The sequence below is a fragment of the Mytilus californianus genome, unplaced genomic scaffold, assembly GCF_021869535.1.
Source record: "Mytilus californianus isolate M0D057914Y unplaced genomic scaffold, xbMytCali1.0.p SCAF_9, whole genome shotgun sequence".
NCBI lineage: Eukaryota > Metazoa > Mollusca > Bivalvia > Mytilida > Mytilidae > Mytilus > Mytilus californianus.
Genome location: NW_026262745.1, coordinates 24,784,241 through 24,805,991, shown reverse-complemented (window position 1 = coordinate 24,805,991; position 21,751 = coordinate 24,784,241). Strand labels below are relative to the sequence as shown.

The window sequence follows — 21,751 nt, the reverse complement described above, 5'->3', positions numbered from 1 at the left end:
ATAAATCAAACAACTCCGTGCTCGATTTTTTTTTAAGTCAAAGGAGTAGGCGCGGTAAGACCCCTTTTTGGCCCCAAAATATAGCATTTTTACAATTTGTTTAAAATGTAAACTTTTAGCTATTTATTAGAAAGTAGAATTCTTTAGTTTCATAAATATGGGCTGTTTTTGACAACGCAATGCACTTTCATCAAGTAGTCTCATCAGTAATTCATGTAAAATTACGAAAATCTTCACAAGTTTAGCATTTGTACGATGTTTAGACGGTTTTTGTCTAAAATGGAAGTGGCCGCACTTGTGTTCAGTCTTAATATTTCAATAAATGTTGTATTTGATGATTATATATATACATAACATATAAATAAAGGTTGAGACTAAACACGAATGCGACCACTTACATTTTAGACAAAAAAAAACATCTGAACAGTGACATTTCAGTTATGACATATTTGATATGTTTTTCATATTGAAGCTTGAATTTGATCGTCTTTAATGACCAAATCAGTTCAAATCTTGTACTTAAACAAATTGAATCGAATCAGAGACATATATATATATGTCTCTGATCGAATGAAGTAGACACTTAATTAAGTGTTTGAAAAATGTCAAATATCTTTCATCAGATGTACTTAAAATTTTAAGCCAAAATTAGCCCTTGGGTCTATATATTCCTAAGTTAGAGGCTACTGCTTTGAAATACAATCATGCACGTATACTTTTGGTCAAAACTGACTAATTGATTATCAATCATTTTTGTTATTTTCAAGTTACCCTGGTAAGAATTTTTTAACTATAGAGACATAATATATACTAGGTATTCAGTAATTTATGATTTTAAATGAAAATTTGTGTTTATAAATTATCAGATTCACCTTAAATACTTAATTCAAGTCTTTAATAATGTAATTGATTCACATTGTGTTATCAAAATGTAACACATTCCTTTCATAAAAAGATTGTTCCTCATTGGTTGAATTGTCATTGAAATTATTTGTATGTGACGTCAGATATGCTAATGAGATATGGGAGAGAAACATGGAGGACTTGTGATGATAGGGATTTATTTATGTTTTGTCAATGAAATATGCCCAAGAGACGGAGTGGGGGAGAGATCCCTCTTCCAGAAGGTTGGGAAGAATGCCGTGATTTTGACGGCAAAGTTTTCTTTATAGACCATAATACACATCAAACTAGCTGGATTGACCCGCGAGACAGGTAAGCAGTATAAGTTTTCGAAGTTTTTATTTATTATTACCACTTCCTAGACTGCAAAACAACCAAAAGATAGTTATCATACTAGATTTTATCCATACAAAGTGTACAGTGACGTGCAAAATACGACGAGGACAACTGTAATTCTGTAGTTTGTTGGCATGTGTTTCGATAGTTCATGTTTTTAAGGGAAGTAACTCTGTAGACTAAAATTTTTAAAATATTTTCTCTAGCCACCCCTGCATCTTACGTTGGTGAAATAATACCCAGTAGAACAGCCAAATGATGCCAGCTTACCCAGTTTGTTTGTGATACTTTAGGAAATTAACTCTTTGCTGGATCCTTCAATTATTTATTTAGTTTCTGGTTCAATTATATATTTTTTTTGCTATTACAATTAGTAACTGTTACATACCAATTTGAACATGTCAGGAATAACCCTTAATTAGTGGAATTTACCTCAATTCATATGTTCAACAATTGACAATTGTAATGGAAATAAGAAGATGATTATAAAACAAGGAGAACTTAGAGTCTTAGTAATCTTAACTTGAACGCTTCCAGGTCCATTAGATCTGATATTTTTGGAAAGACCTGCGTTTTAAACCACCCTGGTTGATAGAATAAGATAAATATGGGGGTTTTCAAATGGAAGTCCTGCCACATTTTTAATTTTCCTTTCCTAGCGTGGAATATGTAGATGAGAATATATTATTATATCATCATGGTCTGCAGTGTGTGGTTGTCGGTCTATCTGGGTGACAAAAGCCCTTTCAATACAGACAAAACATCTTGTAATAAGACTATGACCATGCAGTAATCCATCCCATTTGCTTATAAACTGAAGTTCATATAACTTGATAAGGTTAATGATCAACCTCTTGAATGAAATGTAAATAGTGGAGAATAACGAAATTAATATTCAGGGACTGAAGGTCAAAGATCAAAGGTTGTGGTCTATGTTATGAGATACAACTTACTGTCAAATATGTACAATGTACTTAAATGTATCTTATAGTAGAATATTCCCTGGAAAAAAAACTTCTGTTAAAGCCAGGGATTGAACCTTAAACCCTTTTAACTGTAATGAAAAGCTTTCACTCTACCAACTAAGCTTAGGAATTGCAGTGGTTTACTATGCCACCTGTCAATGGTTCCATTCTTGGCTGTTACAGGTTAATTTTGGAAGGAATTTCATGCTCTATAGTGTCGTTTGACACTCCAGCTGAAAAAGACACAGTGGTTAAAAGAGATTTTAAGATTACATATAGCTGGTGTTCGAAATTGAAATGGATAGCTGTCAGTAATGTACATGTATATAAATTTTGTGGGGTTTGGGAAGTGTGGTGCTTCCTTTGACATAGTAGATTAATAAGTGCCCTCCAATAGTTTCACCAGTGAAGTACTATGTTCAATTGTTAAAACTGTGATAATTATACATAAGGTTGAGTGTCTTGTACAGTAGCAGGTTCTTGTTTATCTCATGCCCAATATTAATATGTAATCATCAAGGCCATATTGAGGGGTAAAGTAGGTGTTCTGTTGCAAGGGTAAATTTCTGTCCATAACCATTAAACATGTACTTTCATTTTCCAGTATCAGTCCAAATTTCCTGACCTGCATCTCGGATGACCCCTATTACAGAACCTACATATTGTATTTATTGTTATTTTTTGTCATCCTGAACATGCATGAAATATTTGCCACTGGAAAATAAGCAAATATCAATCAATCAAGGCCATATTCCAGGTAAATGGAGGCTTTTTTAGAGGTTCAACGGTAATCAACAATTCTAAAAATCCCTATTCAAACTTTGCAGAATATGCTTTTCAATGTCCTTGTATGCAGAATTTTGGATAATGTAACAATTTTGTTTAAATATCTCTGTCTTGTCTAGAGCTGTTATGGTAAAGTTATTGTACTGATTTTCTAGACTAATGCTAAAGGTTATCAATATGGGTCTTAACCTAGTACAATGACCACAGTTCAAAACCGAAGCCATTTAAACTACATATAGTATTTGTTGTCACAATGTATCTAAATTTTAGGCTTTATATTGACTGGACTTTCTGGCTAAAACTCTTGATGTTTATCTCTGCTTCTTAAATTCTTATAGGTCACCATTATGTTTTGAAACAATTCATTTTTCTTTAATATTGATTGAATTTCAATACACATGTAACTTTTGTAATCAACTGTAACATTAAAATTCTTGCAATCTGATTATAGAAATATCCTGTGATTAAGTACATGTCCCTTTTAATACCAACATAGTTTGATATAACCCTATACTTATATAGTGTTTATTTCATTCATAACTGTATTATAAATAGCCTTGGGGTACAAACGTGGAATGTATGGCATGCTGTCTACAGGTAAACAAACAGTAACTGGTCATTGTAAGCTTGGTCAGTAACATTAACCATATGGACATTCTTCTTATCCTTTGTCCTAAACTTTCACATACCATTAATTAAATTAAAAATGTAAGACATTAAATGAAAGAACTGAGGTCATTTACATTACATGTACAAGTACATGTACTAACAAAAAATGTTAAATGAAGAATGTTAATTATAGACTGTTATAATGGATTAGATTTTTTTCATACAATTCTGTATAAAATAAAATGCTAATGAGGTGTCAAGATTTTTTATTTTATTAATATTTATGAATAAAAGTTGGATGCATACACATTTAATATCACTACATGTGATATTAAGTTGGTACATGTGGTATAAAGTTGGTACATGTGAATATACATGCATATTAAATGTACCACTGTAGTGATTTCCTTAAATTTTTTTTGAAAGATGGTATTAACCAAAAGGATGGTGATCATACATTTTGAAGGATGGGGGTTTATATAGAGTTATAGGGAATTTTACATTTTAAAGGATATGGACCTGAAATAACACATGTAGGCCCCCGTCAGTGAAATCATCTGCTGGCCCATTGCATTTCTATAAATGGTACATTTCAAATATATCAAATGGATCCAAGCCAAAAGCTGAATTATAAAAATAGGATAAGGAATAGAAATAATTGATCTCCTTCATTAATCCCTGAGGATTGTCAGACTAACTCCAGTTCAACCTGTTATAGGTCTGACGCAATGTTTAGAAATAAAATCTCACAATTTTGTTAATGTTTCGACTTTGTTGAAAGATATCCTTTTTGTCGAGCCTTGGACTTTTGTCGAAAAAGCGAGACATAGCGATCCTACATTCCGTCGGCGGCATCCACAAATATTCACTCTGTGGTTAAAGTTTTTGAAATTTTAATAACTTTCTTAAACTATCCTGGATTTCTACCAAACTTAGAAAGAAGCTTGTTTATGATCAAAAGATAGTATCCAGAAGTTTGTAAAAAAAAAATTCCATTTTTTCCGTATTTTACTTATAAATGGACTTAGTTTTTCTGCCAGTTAACATTACATTCACTCTGTGGTTAAAGTTTTTAAAATTTTAATTACTTTCTTAAACTATCCTGGATTTGTACTTAACTTGGACAGAAGCTTGTTTATGATTAAAAGCTAGTATCTAGAAGGAAATTTTGTTAAAATTTTGTTCCATTTTTTCCGTATTTTACTTATAAATGGACTTAGTTTTTCTTCCAGTTAACATTACATACAATCTGCAGTTTAAGTTTTTAAAACATTTATTAGATTCATAAACTATCCTGGATTTTTACCAAACTTGGACAGAAGCTACTTACAATCAAAAGATAGTATAGAGAGGAATATTTTAATTAATTTTTTCCCTCATTTTTGTTGAGCCTGCGATTAACAGCAAAAGTAGGCGAGACACTGGGTTCCGTGGAACCCTTACAAATTTTTAACAATAACATGCAGGTGAAATTCCAATTTTCAAAATTATGAAGTTGCTAATGTGATTTAAACTGTGGTTGAAGAAAGAATATTTTACCGTTTACTTGATTAAAATTTATTTTTGAATATTTGTAGAGCAATGTTGATTATAAGCTCCAATAGGTTATTTTATATGAATTAAAAATAAAAATGTTGGACACTAATAGCCATTTATATTCTGCACTGTACTGTAGTGAAAATGCAGAAATCCCTCAAAGGTGTAATCTAGATTGCACTGTAAAAACTGAAAATTGAAAAGATACCTGTTTGCTGCTTTCACAAACAATTTTGTCTATTAATTTCCTTATTTTGATACTAAGAAACTCAACAGTTTACTTAAACAAAGACTGTCCCAATTGTACATTATGTCTTTTGATAGATAGTCCAGTATTAAAATATGCAGAACAATGTTTTTTTTTTCTTTATAGATTCATAAAACCACAGACATTTGCTGATTGTATTGGTGATGAACTGCCTTATGGTTGGGAGGGATGTCATGATCCAGAAATAGGAGTATATTACATTGATCATATAAATCGTAAGTTTGTTAGACGATTACCATCTAAAACTAATGATTAGGCAAGAATCTAATTATATAAATAGCTGCATAGAGTAAATCAATATTTTTTTTCATAGAATTTGCAATATTAATGGTTGTATATATGTGTATTAATCAAACTTATTCATTAAAAAGACTTCAAGCAGAATGTTTTTTTCCCTATAAAAATCCAAAATCCAGACTTAGTTACTCCTAAGATTTCCGTCATTAAGACGAGAGTGCATGGGAGAGGTAATGGTGACACATAACTTTATTTAAGTATGCCATCTCTTTTTACTGTATGTATGTCTTGTTTTGTCACATTTTGATCTCTTCTGGAGAACTACTGAATGAGACTTTTTATCCACAATTCAAAGTCATAAAAGTGGCTGCCAGTTCCTCTACAAAACAACAAAAGATGACCCAAAGATGACAGGATTCTTCAATCAATCATTTGTTAAAAACAGTGTAGCAAATTATTTAGGGTTTCATGAACAATAAATTTCTCTGATATTTTAAAGGCACAATTTAGTTATGCAGCTATGTCAGTCACAATTATTACTACCAGAGGGACTTGTTCTTACTTTTTATACGCCCGTTTACGGGACGTATTATGGTATACCGTTGTTCGTCTGTCCGTCCGTCCGTCGTCAACATGTCGGACATTAACTCAAAAACGATTTAACCAATTTGCATAAAACTTTGGTGAATTGTTTATATCTATTGACGTAAGCTCCCTTTCGTTTTTTATAAATTTTAGATTTTACGTTTCCGAGTTATGGGGTTTTATTCATTAAAAAAGGGGGGATTTTCCAGTTTTTGGACAATAACTCAAAAATGCTGTCAGCAATTCTCATGAAACTTTGATGAATTGTTTATATCTATTGATGTAAGCTCCCTTTTGATTTTCATAAATTTCTAATATGATATTGAGAATTAATTGAACTTTATTTGTTTATAGTCTGACAACTGATTTATTAAGTATTGCGCAACAGCACAGTATATTGCACAACAGCAAGAAATCTTTAATTGAATATAAATTCAATTCATATAACAGTTAAACCAATTTCAAGTTCTTTGACTACATTTATTCAGAAACCTCTAATATGTCAAATATTTAATTACAATCCAAATTCAGACCTGTATCAAGCTTGAAAATTGTATCCATTTTTGCCCCAACTGTTCAGGGTTGGACCTCTGCGGGCGTATCCAGCTGCGCTCAGCGAAGCAGTTTATTTACCATAATGGGAAATATTCAAAATAATTGTCTTAATGATAACACATCATCTTCATCATCATTTTTGTATTAGCCTTAGCACATCTCATTTCCATGGAAATTATATGGCCCAGTCCCTCAATCATGGTCCATTGACTTCCTAACGTTTGCATAATTTATATGTAAAAGTTTGTGTTAAGGTCAGTTTAATGGGAACCACTAATGGTAAGTCACTGTTATTTGGTATGCAGTTGTATACTGTAGGTATTAGCATTGGTTTATCAAATTTTCTCGGAAATCAATTGGCCCAGCCCCCAGTTTGTGATGAAGAAGAACCACTTATGATACACAAGTCAATAATATTTAGTATGCAGTTGTTTAAGCATTGGCATATCTCATTTCCATGTAGCTTATTTGGCGGCAATGATCCTGCATAGTGTAATAACATGTTTTAATATCAACATTAGGCATCAGAATTACCCACAGGCAAGACATATCTCTGTTTCAACAGGTAATTAAAAAATAAGGATTCTATTATGAGGAGCCAAACATAATTTCAAGGCCCTAAGACTACCAGGCTTTATTCCCCACCCCCTGGTTTTATAGTAAGACTCTTTGTTGGATGCATCTCAAGTACATATGTACATGCATTGATACAAAATTAAGCAAGTCAGATTTGCCGTGCACATAACATGCACATAACGATGTACTTGATCTCATGCTTAGACATTCTTGCGTTCTTTATCTGGTGGCAATGACATTGGTAAATGAGAAGTATCGACTAACTTGACCTCTATTTTGTAAATTTGTAATGTCCTTATGTTCATTCAAAGGAATTTAGACAGTATAATTTTAATTTTTTATCATGCTTTGTAAAGCACAACACAAATTTCCATTTATTTTGTGGATAAATCTATTCAATGAAATAAACCCACCTCAAAATATTGTCTTATTAGACATTACAATATCATAAATATTATGATAAATCCACCAAAAATTATACTGTAGAACTCATTTCTAAAATAAACAAAATTGTACTTTCCCTCAAATATTTAAAGTCTTATGACCGATTTTTGTGTCTCTTTTGAAGGTTTAATTGATGATAATGATTAACAGTAGCTATATTCAATAAAACCTTTTAATTACAGTTTTATTGAGTTGATTGTTCAGTGTTCACAGTGAAGTGCTATAGAGTTATGGCATATTTTCTCTGTGTGTGCTGCACTACAGAATATTTTTATTGGCTGTTTATATACAACTAATGATGTATGCATTCCTTTCTCTTTGTCCTTGACAAGTATAAACATTCCATGAATGAATGAAGAATTTGGAAGTTACAGAAGTTAAATCGTTGCCAGGGAAAGAAAAGGGAGGATTGGTTCATTGTACTAGATATAACCTAAAGAAAACCATAATAATATATCGACCAATGATCCTAATTATAGGGGTTCTCTTTATTACATGTTTTTAAATTTGTTCAGTTCAGGGTTAGGGTGTGTATCTGATATTAATTGAATTTGAGGTTAAAGGTTAATTATAATAGTATAGAATGATTTTTATTTTTATGAATCAATGTGACCAGGGACCCTTGAAGTAATTGAAAGCTGAAATAGTGATTGCACATTTCTAAAGTACACAGTTCAATGACTTCGTTACGTTAGGTAAATTTGTGTCAGTTTAGACATGGAGAAATAGGACATACATATTTCAATGTATGTTATATAGTAAAACTTTACTTAACCAAACCTTGCTCCAATCAAATCCTGTGTTAACAAAATAACAATACAATGTCATACCATTGACCATTCCTGTTTCTGGCAAAATTCCAATGAAACAGGTCTTTTTTCCTTAAAGTTTTTACAAAATAAGTAAAAATTAAGTGCACAAGAAATTTGCTGATTTCAATGTGGTTACAATAATCTATATATATATGTTGCATATTAATTGATTGGTAACAAGTTAGATGTACAGTACAACATGTGCTTGATATTGACAAATTTGTGTAGGTGGGTGTCAAACAGTATGATATATTTGGCAGGTCATTGTCATGTATTTATCACCAATCTGAAGAATTGTATCTACCTCAAATCAACTTATCTTTTATTTGATGTTGAAGTATTTGGAAAAAAAATACCAAATCTGTTTGTTTATCTCAATAATAGCTTTTTATTTGTAACATCAAATTGAAAGGCTTCACATACATTTTGTATGTAACAATCTTGCAATTATGATAAATGTTTTAAGGTTGTTTTTAAAGGTGAATTAAAAAATAGCCTTAATAGATACTCTTGGCCTGAGTTTCACAAAAAATCTTTTGACTAAGATTAATCATATGTATAGAAACTACATGTATACTGAAATGTTCAAGACTTACTATCTATTTTAGTAGTAATTTTTTTTGTGAAAGGCAGGCCTGCTAGCCTACATTGAGCATGTTGAGTGGCAAAGGTCTTAATCCTGCTTAATAATTACATTGCCATTCATTTTCAAATTATATTATAAATGTTTGACAAATGATCAATTTTCAGAAGTGAACCAGTTAGAAGATCCGAGGCAGGAATGGAGAAGTCAACAAGAACATATGTTGAAGGAATACCTTACTACTGCACAGGATGATCTTCAGGTATATATAGTAGTATAGGCACTTAGCCAGGAGTTAGTTATATCACAAGACACTCTTGGAAAGCTTAACGACTGTAACTTGTAGGTATAAGTTGAATTTTCATAATGTGAATGCCACTTTCCAAAGTATGAAATATATCTGGTGCATTTAAGGTTAGTTTGGAAGAAATGTTTTACCTAAGTCATTAGAGGGAAAGGATTTTCCTCGGTTTGTGAATGGATATCACAGGAGTACAATGTATTACATTGTATTTATCACATTTTATTTGTCAAATAAATTCAGTTTTTGACTAAAAGAAGATCTGTGTTGATACATACTGACACTTTCTGTATAATCATATACAGGTTGTCAGTTCCTAGACGTTGCTACTTTGAATTAAATAACTGCATGTTAATGATATGCAGTATGGTATTGTTTGGTAGGCATACTGTCTCAGCCCATACAGTGATAACTATATTACAAATGTTGTAAACTTAAAAATGCGAAACCCAGTACATTGTATATTGAATTGATGATTGTAAGGAGAAGTTTTTTGTTTGTTTGGAATTAAATAAAAAGATTGTTGTTTAAATTGAACATGAATTGTTTATCAAACGATTTCTCTTTGTTCTGTTTTCCCTTGTATCTTGATCATGAATGTGTTCAGTTTTTAAAACAACAGGACTTTTTTTTACTTCATCATGATGTCAGATGATTAAGAAACTGCAAAATTTGTAGTGCAGGAAATTTGCATTTTTCACATTCTCAGAACACTTAAGAGTAAGTCTGAGATTTAAAACTTTGTACTTTAATTAAAATATTATCCTTGTTAAAATATAAATAGCTTTCTATTACAAGTAACTCTATCCTTTAAAACTTATAGAATGATTTAATTAAGTACACATTACTTATCAAAGAAATACATTATTATCATTTCTCTATACTTAACAACATATCTTGCATTCCATAAAAAAACCACAAAGAGATCTATTTAGAGGTTATTTATTAAAATGAATTGTTCAGGTTTTTTGCAACAGTGATTTTGTGATGATAGTTTTTGTTAGAATTATTTCGATTGTACTTTGACCTGTTTGTGATGTTTTAAGGTGCCTTCATTCTTCATCGGTTAATGGCTGTACATAGTACAATGCACCTTGTTACAAGATTCTTGTGATATCATAATGTCATATTTCTTTTTCTTTAAAATATTTGTGGTAAAACTAATCTCAAGATGGGATTTTAAAAAGATAATAAAAATGTAGATCAACTTTGTCCTTCCTTTTTTTAAAACTGCTATAATATTAAAAGGAGACTATGGTTTTAAAATTTGTATGTTTATCATCAAAATCAATATAAATATCCAAATTTGCTTGAAAAAGGGGAAAAAATGATTTAATATATATTTGGCCAATGTTTCTGTGAAAAACGAGCTGTCTTTGCATATTTATCAGAATTTTATATTAACTTGCAAGAAATAATATTTTTCAGGCCAAAAAAGAAATTTATTCTGTGAAAGAAGAGAGGTTAATACTAGCTCAGGATGAATATCAACACCTGACAGATACTCTTACAGGATGGAAATCATCCAGGACTAGTCGTAAGTTTATTACATAAGAAGTCATCTAGGACTAGTCGTGAGTTTATTACATAAGAAGTCATCTAGGACGACTAAGTTTATTACATATTAAATCATCCAGGACTAGTCGTGAGTTTATTACATAAGAAGTCATCTAGGACTAGTCGTTGGTTTATTACATAAGAAGTCATCTAGGACGACTAAGTTTATTACATATTAAATCATCCAGGACTAGTCGTAAGTTTATTACATAAGAAGTCATCTAGGACTAGTAGTAAATTTATTACATAATAAGTCATCTGGGACTAGTATACTCTAACAGGATGGAAATCATTTTGGACTAGTAAGTTTATTACATAATAGACCATCTGGGACCAATATGATCTTACAAAATGGAAGTCTTCTAAGACTAGTCCTAACTTTATTACATAAGAAATCATCTAGGACTAGTCAGAAGTTTATAACATAGCTGATCATCTAAGACTAGTAGTGAAGTTGGTAGATTCTCTTGCAGGATGGACTTCATCTAAGTCTAGTTCATAACATAATTAATCATCTTGGAATAGTAGTAAGATGACAGTCATCTAGGACTCAAAACTGTCAAATAATATTCAAGTTATGTAATAACTCTTATGTAATCAGTGTGTTAAATAAGATTCAGTGTTGTCTGTAGTAGCTAGCTTGATATTATCTGTATCAACACATAGAAAGGAATCATTTGATAGTCATACTTCCATCAGTAATAAACAACTGCAAAAGGTGTCTTTAAGGTAACATCTCGTATCAGTGACCTCTTGCTGCAGTGTATTATGATTTTAAACTTAATGTTTTTAAAGGGACAATCTTTACTTTTAACATTTATTTACAATTAAATAGTTATTTATTACAGCTCTTCAGGATCACATTATAATACCTAGGAATTCTTAAGTTTGATTTGTATTTTAAATTCCATACCTGTAATGGAAAACCCCAGCAATAACTTATTACAATATTATGACAAGAAAAGCTCCTACTAATTATATTTTAAATATCTTAGTGTCAGGTTATGTCAGTTATTACGTTATCATCATTACATGTAAACTTATTTGTTATGCATATATCTGAACATATGCTAAATATGTAGGTTAACCGAAAATACAGGAAATGTTGACATCGGTTTTACTGTAAAAAATGTCATTCCAGAACTGCTGTAAATGTAAAAATATTTGTTTTCATGTCATATTTTATGTTTTCTGTATGATAGATTCTATGTCATTATTTTTTGTAGTATTGCATGTTTTTTTTTAACAAAAAATGGGTTGTGGTCCAAATTTAGTGAATAAATTGTACTTGATAACCCCATCTCATATGTTACAGTTTTTGTTGATTTTAAAATAGCCCATTAGTTGTGTAAATGGTCTATTTAAATGTATGTATAGGTGGAGTAAACAATACATAATTATTTCCTTATTATTACGACTCTCAAGTCATATCGCATGTTAAATTTGTATGAAAGTAAACTTTGTTTAAAACAATTTTGCTTTCTATGATATGACCCCTACCACTTCAGAAATCTTAAGAATCCATGTGGGCTCTTTGAAATATTTTTGTTAATAAAACAATGAAAAAAAGTAAATCAAAGTCGATTTATGAATTTTAAATGGTGAATACAGTACTATGTCTATGTGCATAAAAACAAGCTGGCCGTTCAGTGACCTATAGTTGTTTACATCATTGTGACCTTGTCCTTTGGTCTTTGATGGATAGAGTCTTGTTGGACATGTTGGAAATCATACCACATCTCCTGAATTCAGTGAAGACGATAAGATGGGGCACTGGCTATTTATTTTGGGCTTGACCACTAGATTTTAGCTGAAAAATATTCATAGTGCTCACGTAAATCTTTTATTTTGTGGCCGGCCACTAGAGGGATAATGTAAGCCTTTTTCTCTGAGCGTTATATACATATATATATTTAAACAGGTTTTCTGACAGAAAAATCAGGTTATTAGTTTGGGGTTGAATGGCAGGCAGGTGTTGTGTTGATTCTGTGAGATAACTTGAGAACACTTGTGACAAAATGGAGGTCAAGATTGGATTTGAAGATTTTCGCTTTTGGCATTTAGGAGTTGTGGCCCTTGATTACAATGATATCAACAAATGTGAGAAAACCTGGTTTGCTGTCAATATGACTGCCTCTTGTATTGATTTGTTACAGTAAAATGTGCAGAAATTTGAAAGCTTGATTTGCTAGACAATATTCAATGATACAGTTATCAATAATCTTTTCTACAATGTGTTGAACAGAATTAGAATATTTGATTTGCATGTCATTATAAAAAATATATACCAGAACAACTGTATAAACTTATATTATATATTTTTCAGTTACTTCTAACTCAAGTGTAGGTAGTAAATATGACCCAGATCTTCTCAAAGCTGATGTCCATCATGCCAAGAAACGAGTTGCCAGACTCCGAAGGGAGTTGGACCAGATCAAAGCTGAGATGCAGTATAAAGAACAAGGACTGGAAACACTGTCAAAGTAAGTGAAATAAAATATAGAAGTATAGAGATGTTTACATTCTTATTTTTGGTTGAAATATAGAAGTATGGCCTGCACCTTTGTTTTTTTTATGGACAAAAGGTCTTATTCATGCTGAATCAGACAATGTTGTAGGAAGACTGCAGTCTTCAACAAATGATTAAAAAATCACCAATGAATTTGTCAATATGTTCACTAAAATAACATTCCTCAACTATTTGTAAAAATTCAAACTTGATGAATAATCATACAAAGTATAAAATTGTTTTATTGATTGCATTTTCAGAGTTGATCAGAAACTGTCTGGAGAGAATAGTAACTATAACATCACACAAGCTGCAGCTATTGTTGGTGAAATCAGACAGATGCAGGCATCCCTTACAGAAGGAGAACATGAAAAACAAAATCTTATGCAGGTACAGTACCCTCTGAAAGTTTTTATTTCAATGTTACAAAATATTAAATGAAAAATGTTATACTGTAAATTCAGAAATGCTAGGAATTAATTAATTTATAAAAATGAAACAGATTGAACTTAGCAATAATTCAAACTCACATACATGTAATGGTTGAATATTTTAATTTCAGTCACTTGCCAAGTTGAAAGAAGAATTTCTGGGTCACAAGAATGGCGGATCTTCTCCAGATGTATCTACATTGTCCATACCACATATGTCCAACACCGCTTCACAGACTGACCTCAGAGGGGAGGTAATAATATTAACAAAATATCAGTTCTAACATTCAACTGAAAAATACCAGAGGGAGCATGACCTTTTGAACTACAAGCCACAAAATGTACCTTCCCCTTTGCATAGTTTATATATACAAATACTAAAGAGATATATCCATGAACTTTTTGATAAATTGTTTGTCAGTTTTTGCCTGAATTTATCAAATATGGGTCATATTTTATTTGCTCAATTCCTACAGTTTCCAAGCTAGAATATTATGATTATAATTTTGTTTATCCGTTCTGGAGGTATATCATCTTGTATGTCTCTAATATCAAACAATACATTTGCTACTGTGTATAGTTCTTATTAAGACAAGTATTATGATTCTAATCTTGAACAAATTAGGATGGACTCATTATTTTCTGAACAAATAGTCCAAAGATTGGTCTTGATTTCCTATATGCTTAGTCAGTTATCAATCTTTCATTACATAATTAGAAGGTCTTTCCGAATTATTTTAAGTAGACCAGGCTATTAAGGCACTGATATTGTTTTTCTACTGAACTTTGAACTCATCATAACCAAAAATCATTATTCTCTAAACTTGTCTAAAAAAAATATAGCAGAAACCTGGAATTATTTAAATGATCTACTAAAATCCTTTATTTCAGGTCGGGCTGAGAAGTGGTACTTACATTGCTGAAATTGCTAGAACAAGGCTGAAGTATGATGAGGCTAAAACAAAACTGTCTGATCTGAAACATAAACTGGCCAATGTTGAGGAACAGATGATCCCTGGACAGAATGAAATGGATAAAGATAGGTATGTCAGGGGGAATGGAAGATGTAGAGTAGAATGAACCATTAGGTTGTATTTGCGATGGAAAAATGAGATCTTACTTTAAGCATGAATTTTGTAGGGAGGCAAAATATCCTTAGACAGAATGAAGATGTTAAAGATAGATATTTTGTGAGATGAGAATAGGAGAGAGTACAAAAAAAAGGATGTGGAAATCTTCATTTGATGTTAAAGTAGCTGATAAAATGAGAATACTTGACACAAAACTGATAATTGAATACTTTACACAAAGCTGAAAAAATGGGAAACTTAACACAAAACTGATGAATTGAGAATACTTTACACAAAGCTGATAAAATGGGAAACTTAACACAAAACTGATGAATTGAGAATACTTTACACAAAACTAATAAAATGACTTTTGTTATAAAAGCACTCAATGGAAGCCTTTGATTTACAGGTATTTATTTCGTGAAACACATGAATAAGAGACAATCTTTAATTGATACAGTAATGTTTTTCAGATTAATGTTAATCAGTGAGAAGGAACAGCTATTACGTGAACTGAGGAGTATTGACATGAAGGGACGTAGCAATGCTGACATAACATGTGTCCAGAAAAAGATTCAACAGTTAGAGTTTGACATAAACCATGCCGCTGAAATATCGAACAAACAAATTGCTGACAGGTATTAACTGAAGAAGATAACAGTTTATTTCATTAAGAAATAAAATTAATTTAAAGATAAACATACAGGTTCATGTCTGTTATAGATGTTAAAATTGAATGTTTCCCTATGGAGGTCACATGGAAGAAGAAAGTTTTGAAGAGAATACAACTGTGTTTAACAAACATTTTCACATTATTAGGAGCATTGAAGTATATCATTATTAGATATGATACCTTTTGAATTGATCTCTATTTTAAGTCACTAAGAATTGATCTTAAGTGTCAAACTAAATATTTGATCTTCTAACCACGAAAGTAATGAAATAAAATTGAGAATGGAATTAAGGAATGCATCAAAGAGACAACAACCCGACCAAAGAGCAGAAAACAGCCCAAGGCCACCAATGGGTCATATGTAGGTGACCTTTGACACATGAACTTGTACACCTTAAATAATTCTATACACCAAACATTGTTTCAGTTAGTATTTTATATTAAATATTTTTTGAATACATTTTCAGACTACAGTTACAAGTAGAGAGAACAAGTCTGGTAAAAGACTTATCAGATACAACCAGACTGGCAACAACTCTGGAAACACAGCTACGCAGGTATCAGAAAATGTGAAAATCAAATGATTAATAAACACAAGAATTCAAAATGTCAACACAAGATCTTAAACTAGTTGGAAAATAAATTTCATTTTACTTAATGACGATTTCCAATAGTTATAAGAAGATGGAAAGGAGAAAAAGTTGGAAAATGACATTATTTAATACATACTTAAAAAAAGAGAAATAAAACACCTTCTTTTCATACTATTAACTTCCCTATTGGAGGTCATTTAGCTTTGAAAAGCTGGTAAAGACTTCTATTTTGTCATGGTTTGTTTTGAAATATGATTATGTTGGCCTTAGTCTTGGTCTTGTTTTGAACATAATATGTAAAATACAATTAAAAGAAAGAAATTATAAATTCAGAAAGAACCATCCATCACTAAGTTGTAGTAACTTTTAGGATGTCATAATCTTTTTAACTTAATGTTTATAATTTCTTTTTCAGTTTGTATTCATCAGTCAGTACATTATCTGTTTCCTCGGGATCCAGTCTGGGATCTATGGGATCATTATCCTCACTTAGTCGTAGTTCATTAAATTCAAATAGTATGATAGACATTTATGGACAACAACAGCATTCTTCAGATCTACCTGACCTTCACCGGAGGGTAGAAAAACTTCTCCAAGGTCATAGTATTTCACCCATACAGGAAGTTCATATTTCAGACACTACAGCAGCAGCTACGAACAATTACCTTCAGAGTGTTATGGCCAGTAATTTATCATCGTCAATGAAATCGTTATCATCCCGCTCATCATTATCGTCAGTTTCACCACCCATCTCACCGTATGATATTGGACCTCCACCCTCATATGAACAACATATGACTGGTGGAGATCGAACACGTAAGGTACCTTCGTACTCTGTAAATACAAACATTGGTGTTATTGCAGAGGCACCTAGTGGCCTGCAATTAAATATTATGGCTGAACAATCAAAATTAACTGGGGATCCTGCATTGTTGCAGGTAAATCCCACCGCAGAATTTTCTCCACCAGTTCAAGCAGCAACAGGACAATCACTCCAGGGTGAACCTGGATATCAAAGTGTTGCTAATAATAATGTGAGACGTGCACAATATCCGGATAATTTAGACTTGGGATCTATTCCACCATTAAGTCCTATTAGTGAGACCAGTTCTGGTGTATGTAATAATTTATCCGGTGGAAATACAAGGAGTGTATCTGCAGCAGTCAGTGATGAATCTGTAGCAGGAGATAGTGGGGTCTTTGAGGCTTCAGTTAATATTACAAAAAGGTAAATTTATTGAGTTAATGTGGTCTGTTGTAAGTGCAGTATTTTTTTCGCAAATCTTGTTATCTTGTGTATGATATTGATTTATTGATTTTATTGAAGAATGAAAATAAATAAACATTGTATGCATGATTATTTGAACGAGTTAGTTAGTTTAAAGAACTGTACCATTTTGAAATTGGTTGAATACTATACACAGATTTAAAGCAAGTTTTGTGGAAGCAGACGTACAATAAATGATCAGAACTACTTTTAGGAGATATTTTTTGCAAATCCTAAGTGGAGCCACCTGTAACTACGGAGTTAATTTATCAAATCTTAAGGAACAATTCCAATAAAGGAAAATGATAGAAGTAGTAAAACTCGGATATAGTAGACACACTTATTAATATTCATAAAGGAGAGTGTAAATTTCCATAAAAAGCATTTTAAAAGAATGATAAATGTAGAAATCAAATGGAACTTGATTCAAATGCAAATATGAAGGTAAGTCTAGAAATAATTTCCAAACATTTTTTCAATATTGTATTACAATTTTTTTTTACTTCCAACTTATGAAACTTTGGCCTCTGTCTTTGTAGAGATGATTTGGATGAAGTCTTGGAGATGAATTTAGAAAGTGCTCAAATTCAAATCAAACTCAAGTAAGTAAATGTTGCACAACAGTATGTAATATATATATATATATATATATATATATATATATATATATATGACCAGAGTAAAACAATACTATGTGTCTTTCAATGTTTTAATGTTTACATAAAGCTTTTAAACATATAAGAAAAAAAAAACAAAGCATTTCAAAGGTCTTAGGGCTGTTCCAGAATTTAAAAAATACATGGGGGCATGGGAGGCATTTTTTATAGACCACAGCAATCCATAATATAAAATTTTCATTTTTACTTACAATTTTGATAAAATTGATAGGAAAATGCAACAACCACATGTGCATCCCATCACCCACGCCATGGTCAATTTTGGAACAGCCCTGAGTAAAAGACCTTTGAAATAAAACAGCTAATTTAAATGCACTATTTATCAATTGGTGAAGTAAAAAGAATTCCAAAAACATAGAAAAAACAATTAAGTTATGAATTGGTGGATTATTTGGTATAGATATGATAGAGGAGAAATATAATGATTATTTCCGCAACTGATGCTCATACATCAGAAACCTTTCAATTATATATTGTCATTCTTACAAAATTTTGCATGATACATTGAACCTTATAGATAGCCACAAGGTATTAATTAAAAATTATAGCTGTTTAAGATTTTTTTAAAGTATAGTTTTTGGAATCAGTACTTTTAAACTTATTTCATTATTACCTAACTTTTGAAGGATATTTAAAGAGATGCATTTGAGTTACACATATATCTTTACATTGTAGATATGAAGGTGTTGAGAGTCAGTTATTAATAGGTATTGAACAAGGAAGAAATTTATCAGCATTAGCTTTCCCATCTGGAGGCAAAGTGTAAGTAGTATAGTTTGGTTTGATATTTGAATTAATAGATAGTGTGCACCATTTGTGATGGGAATAAGATACAAATAACTAAACTATTCACAAGATTGAGAAAAATGTTTGTTTGATAAGACTCTTATTCATTCTTTTACCAAACACAATTTCACAAAAAATAACTGCAAGGTCTACAAGGTACATGAAATATGGCCATGTCAAAAAATTGTGCCAATAGACATCTGTTGAAATTCTGGAAAAAGGTAAAAAGCAAAAGTTACAAGAACAAAATTTGAAAGTTTTTGTAAAGGTGATGATATCTTGGGTATTCAAATTTTTTTTAAATCGTAGCAAATAGATAATTGTAAAATGTTGAAATTATTTTTTGTCAATAAATATTGGGAAATAGATTCACAACTTCATTGACCTGTTTTGAATTACTAACTTTTATTCATTTTCATTTCCCATTTATAAAAGAAAAATATTTGTTGTTTCCGCAATGTTTATTGGAAGAAAGATTGGTAAACTTGATTTTCTTTCTGACAGGTATATTAAGGCAGCGTTATTACCTCATTTGAAGAATGCATCCGTCTGGGAAACAAAACCTCTGGCAGATTTGAAGGGTCCCAAATTTTCTGAGACTTTTCATTTGACAATACCAGAACATAAAGTTCGAGACAAGACGCTTCAAGTCAATGTCTGGAGTAAACATGATATTTTCGGTGATGAGTGTTTAGTGAGTATTTATTTTTTATAAGTGTGTAAAATGAGTTCAAGTAACAAAAGCCAATAGTTCATTATTTTCAATTGTTTATAGACATAAAAAGAAATTTCATTCATTTTATTGCATCAGACAACTTTTATACAGAAGAAACCTATTTGGGACAGATAGGTTTTTATGAGAAAAAAAGTCCTCAAAATATTATACAGAATTTCATTTCGGAATGGTCCCTATACCTAAAAATTAAAACCAATTTGAAAATTTTTCCAAAATTTTTCCCCAAATTTTAATTTCACCAATGAATCTCAGATTAACAAGTATAGAGATATGACCTTAGGAAAGTATGGATGATCAGTAATTAAATTCAATTTTTCTGTTAATTATGTAAGAAGTACTGATAAAACTTAAACAGTTGAGAATGTTTTATTTATACATAAGATATCTAGCGAAAGCACTTTAGCCAAAATTTGATAGCAGCAATTTAAATTGATCTATCAATCAGCCATTCTCAAACATATTGAATTTATGAATATATTTTTGTTAAAATAGTTATTGTTGTTTTCAGGGTTGTGTTCAAGTTAGTCTGGCAGACTTTGATCCCAAGTTGGTTTCTATGAGATGGTATAATGTGTTGAGCTTTAAATTTATGCAAGCAGATAATACTGGAAGTAAACCAAAAACATCACAGCCATCCTCAACTTCATCTGGGTCATCTTCTGCTCCTTCGTCATTAACACAGGTATGTACAAGAAATAAACTTTGTTAAACATATAAGTAAAAACGTCTTTTCAGCAGATTCATTTATTTTGGTGGGTACCTATTTTTCATGGAATGAGGATTTTTTTTAATTTTCTTCCTTTATTTGTTGTGTTTTTGCCAAAGTCTGCATACAAGCCTATAGAAAATTTGTACTTTGTCGAACATTTAAATTCCTGGTTCACCTCAACCCACAAAATTCATGAATATTGGTATCCCACGAATAATAATGATAAAATAAACCATGCACTCACCAGCAAACAATTTATAAGGATTGGTGTTTACTTATTTTATTGTTCACTAATTTATTGTAAAATACTTTTTAAGATAACCACATTTTAAGCAGGATGGTCAATTGACCACTGATTTTGATAAAGAAAAGTAGTATCTACTCCTCAAAAGCAACCATCAGATTGGTTTTATGATTGATTTGATTCATTTAAATTGATTTTTATGTCCTTATCAAATAAGTCTTCTTACTTATATACCCACAAATAATTGAAATAAAACTCTTATTTATTAATAACATATATCAAAATTTCATTTTCAATGTTTGAAACAAAGCCACAGCAACAGCTGTCATTTTCAGCTTAAATAATATCTCAATCATTCTAGGCATTTACTATAGCATACCCAAAGTTTATTGAAATAAAACTCACAATATATCAAAAGCGAAAAGGTAAATTTCATTCTCAATGTTGAAAACAAAGCACAACACAAGCCTTCGGTCGTTAAACTTTTGGATATGATTATCCTACTCAGACTCAGAAATCAACCAATCAGAAAACTGGATTTAGTGTTTCGAGCATAAATTTTGTACTCTGAGTACTGAGTAAAGTTTAATAACTAATAGGCCATATATTGGATATGACATTTAATGTATTGTGTTGTTATTTTCAATAGAAGGAAGGAGGTGATAGGGTAGTACAGTTGTTGGAAGCTTCCTCTGCTCGTCTTGAAAAAACTGGATCTGGATCAGAAAGTTCCAAAACTAAGAGGTAATAATTTCGTTTTTTTTATTGAAGAACTGAATCTATTTTGTAGTTAATAAATTTTCCAATGCATTGTTGAAAGGTTGTCAAACAGAGAAACAAACATGCTGTAAAGTGGACATGTCAAATACTGGTGAATTTTAAATTGATTAAATTATGAACCTTTTAAAATACCAAAATAATATGAAATGGAAAAATTGCTGAATTTTTCGTTTCCGTTCTTTAACTTTAGTTTACCTCAACCAAATGTTATGAAACTTATACA

At 31.0% G+C, this 21,751-nt stretch overlaps 1 protein-coding gene across 2 annotated transcripts in view; it reads left to right on the top strand.

Moving 5' to 3' along the window:
* Nucleotides 1-1,022: 1,022 nt before the first annotated feature.
* The window catches only part of LOC127715260 (protein WWC2-like), a 34,653-nt gene continuing 13,924 nt past the window's right edge, over nucleotides 1,023-21,751 (top strand). For both annotated transcript variants that reach the window (XM_052221289.1, XM_052221288.1), the window contains exons 1-16: nucleotides 1,023-1,215; nucleotides 5,509-5,618; nucleotides 9,363-9,457; nucleotides 10,925-11,033; nucleotides 13,380-13,536; nucleotides 13,823-13,952; nucleotides 14,125-14,247; nucleotides 14,885-15,036; nucleotides 15,537-15,701; nucleotides 16,204-16,293; nucleotides 16,745-17,557; nucleotides 18,136-18,198; nucleotides 18,949-19,035; nucleotides 19,564-19,753; nucleotides 20,304-20,477; nucleotides 21,398-21,492. In XM_052221289.1, coding sequence (XP_052077249.1) covers nucleotides 1,085-1,215; nucleotides 5,509-5,618; nucleotides 9,363-9,457; nucleotides 10,925-11,033; nucleotides 13,380-13,536; nucleotides 13,823-13,952; nucleotides 14,125-14,247; nucleotides 14,885-15,036; nucleotides 15,537-15,701; nucleotides 16,204-16,293; nucleotides 16,745-17,557; nucleotides 18,136-18,198; nucleotides 18,949-19,035; nucleotides 19,564-19,753; nucleotides 20,304-20,477; nucleotides 21,398-21,492 — 2,684 coding nt within the window. In that variant the 5' untranslated portion in view covers nucleotides 1,023-1,084. The remainder of the gene's footprint in view (nucleotides 1,216-5,508; nucleotides 5,619-9,362; nucleotides 9,458-10,924; nucleotides 11,034-13,379; nucleotides 13,537-13,822; nucleotides 13,953-14,124; nucleotides 14,248-14,884; nucleotides 15,037-15,536; nucleotides 15,702-16,203; nucleotides 16,294-16,744; nucleotides 17,558-18,135; nucleotides 18,199-18,948; nucleotides 19,036-19,563; nucleotides 19,754-20,303; nucleotides 20,478-21,397; nucleotides 21,493-21,751) is intronic.